Source organism: Tupaia chinensis, unplaced genomic scaffold, assembly GCF_000334495.1.
Source record: "Tupaia chinensis unplaced genomic scaffold, TupChi_1.0 Scaffold144215_1, whole genome shotgun sequence".
NCBI lineage: Eukaryota > Metazoa > Chordata > Mammalia > Scandentia > Tupaiidae > Tupaia > Tupaia belangeri.
Genome location: NW_006204073.1, coordinates 74,424 through 76,750, shown reverse-complemented (window position 1 = coordinate 76,750; position 2,327 = coordinate 74,424). Strand labels below are relative to the sequence as shown.

Here is a 2,327-nt window from a genome sequence, read left to right as displayed (position 1 = left end):
CCGGGGGGGGTGGGGGCGGAGCTGCTACCATGCTTCACCCAGAGACACATGGGGTTCACGTGCTTGACTGTGACCCTCCCTGCTGGTGGCGAGGCTGCGACAGTCACAGAGCAGGGATGGAGACGAGGAGGCTAGGCAGGTCATGGGACATCAAGGAGCAGGAGCACAGGCTGCCTGCAACCCACCCTGCAGAGGCTGAGGGCAGCAGGACCGCGTGTGAGCCCAGACCCGTGACCCCGGCTCTGCTTATAAAGCACAGATTGTGCAGGACCCTTCTGGGTGTGAGGGCTTGTGTGTGTGTGTGTGCGTGTGCGTGTGCGTGTGCACTCTCCTAACAAGGGCCTGCTGGACCAGCTCCCTTCTCACACAAGGCCCAGCATAAGTCACTGGTCACCTTCTGGAGCAGCCACTCTCGGATCAGGGACCCCCCACGTCTAGTCAACTGTGGCTGGGCAAGGGACCAGGGGCACATGACATAGAGCTTGGCTGCCCCTTGAGCAGAGGGCCGTGGAGAGTGGTGTCCCTTAGTTGGGCTGCAGGGTGTGGAGAGCCTGGTGGAGGGGCTGCTGTCCATTTGATTTGTCCCATCAAGGTCTAGAGCCTGGTCTAAGGGAGGAGCCGGCACACCATGACCCTTGGTCTGGGCCTAGGCTTGTCAAGGGAGCCTTCTGTTTCAAAGCCAATGCAGGTGCCCTCTGCTAGGATGACCTGTGGCAGGTCTAGGCAGTGGGGTGCGCCTGACCCTCCTCTGGTGTAAACGAACGTGGAAGCAGCCACCTGGAACCATTCTCTGAGGCCTGAGCTTTCTTCCCTGCATTCCTAGCCCAGGTGTAGAGAGTGGGTTGGCGACAGCCATAGTGGTCTCTGCATGGTCCCCCTCACAATCCTCTCCTTCCATTCCTCCACGCCACAGAGCTCCGCCTGGAAGGCAACTTCCTACACCGCCTCCCCAATGAGGTCAGCACACTGCACCACCTCAGGACCATCGACCTGTCCCGCAACCAGTTCCGAGACTTCCCCGAGCAGCTCACCACCCTGCCGGCGCTGGAGACCATCAACCTGGAGGAGAACGAGATCGTAGGTGAGTGGACCCTGCTGTCCGGCCCTGGGTCTGCTGCATGGGCTCTGGAGTGGGGCTCTCACAGGTGGTGGGGGGATGTTGAGATACCTGAGCTAGGGGCTTGGAGAGGTAGCCACGAGGCCCTGTCACCTGTCAGATGCTGTGTGAACACTTGCTTTCACCTGGCAGGTACCCTGCCTGGGCTTTCCCCACAGGGCAGCCCTGAACTAGGTGGGCCACTGTGGTCCCCAAGCGTGCCCTCTGTGTGTCTCCATCTGCCAGCTGAGGCTGTCAGAGTCCCTTCAGTTCTGATGTCTATATGTTGACTCCTACCAGAGCCCCTGCATTTGCAGTGAACCCTTCTCCACTACTGAGTAGGGAATGCTGGGCAAGCAGGTTCAGAACAGCCTCTCTGTACCTACTCATTTGAATATCTGTCAGCCCCGCCCCCACCTTCCCCTCCTGCAAATGGCAGAACCCCAGGAGCCCTGCATGCTCCCTCTTCGCAGTAATTATGTACCTCTCTGTCAGAGCAGGACTGGGAAGAGCAAGCTTCCACTTCAGCTAGCAGTTTGAGCTCCCCAGAGAGAACTGGGCGCTTAGCTGGGCCTCTCTGTACCCTTTCCTCCTTGGCTCCCTCCTTAAGCTACCTTTGCCCGGTTGTACCCTCTCTAATGCTACTAATGTTGCTACTGTTTTGCTGTCAGTGGAGTTAAACTACCCCCTTCAGTTACACTTTTATTTTCATAGCTTTATTACAACCATTATGCCATTTGATTAAAAGCAAGAGCTTTCTAGTGGTCTAGACCTGACTCATGGGGAATGCCTGACTCATGTGGTAGTGAGTGTCCATCTCTCTGGGATGGTGCAGACAGGACCTCAGCTGGAGAGAGTGGGACCAGCTAACCTTTGAAATTCTGCATCGTTTCTTTGATAGATGAGTAAACTGAGGCTCAGAGGCATCAGGTTGCCCAGTAAGACTGCAGAGTGCCTGGATGAGAATACATGATTCCTAAACTCAGCCTTGTGTCCACGATGAGCTTCCTTGCCTGGCCCCTGGGAAGCCTCTGGGGGTGCACTCTGCGCTGTCCGAATTAGTGTGTCTAAGTGGTTTGCCCTCGGTTGGCTCTTGGGTCACTTAGGCCTTTGTGAGGTCTTTGAACTGAAGGAACATGCCCAGAAGTGCCTTTCTACAGTGAGGCTCTCCATCCTGAGCTGTTCTGATCACCTAGAGTCTTCCTGCTGAGCCCTTCACTCCCTGCATTCC

The 2,327-nt window shown here is 56.7% G+C and overlaps 1 protein-coding gene across 4 annotated transcripts in view; it reads left to right on the top strand.

Annotated features, from left to right (window-relative positions):
* LRRC20 (leucine rich repeat containing 20) overlaps positions 1–2,327 on the top strand; it is a 95,423-nt gene that overhangs the window by 70,721 nt on the left and 22,375 nt on the right. For all 4 annotated transcript variants that reach the window (XM_014583279.2, XM_006166259.2, XM_006166258.3 and 1 more), the window contains one exon: positions 914–1,081. In XM_014583279.2, the coding sequence (XP_014438765.1) occupies positions 914–1,081 (168 nt within the window). The remainder of the gene's footprint in view (positions 1–913; positions 1,082–2,327) is intronic.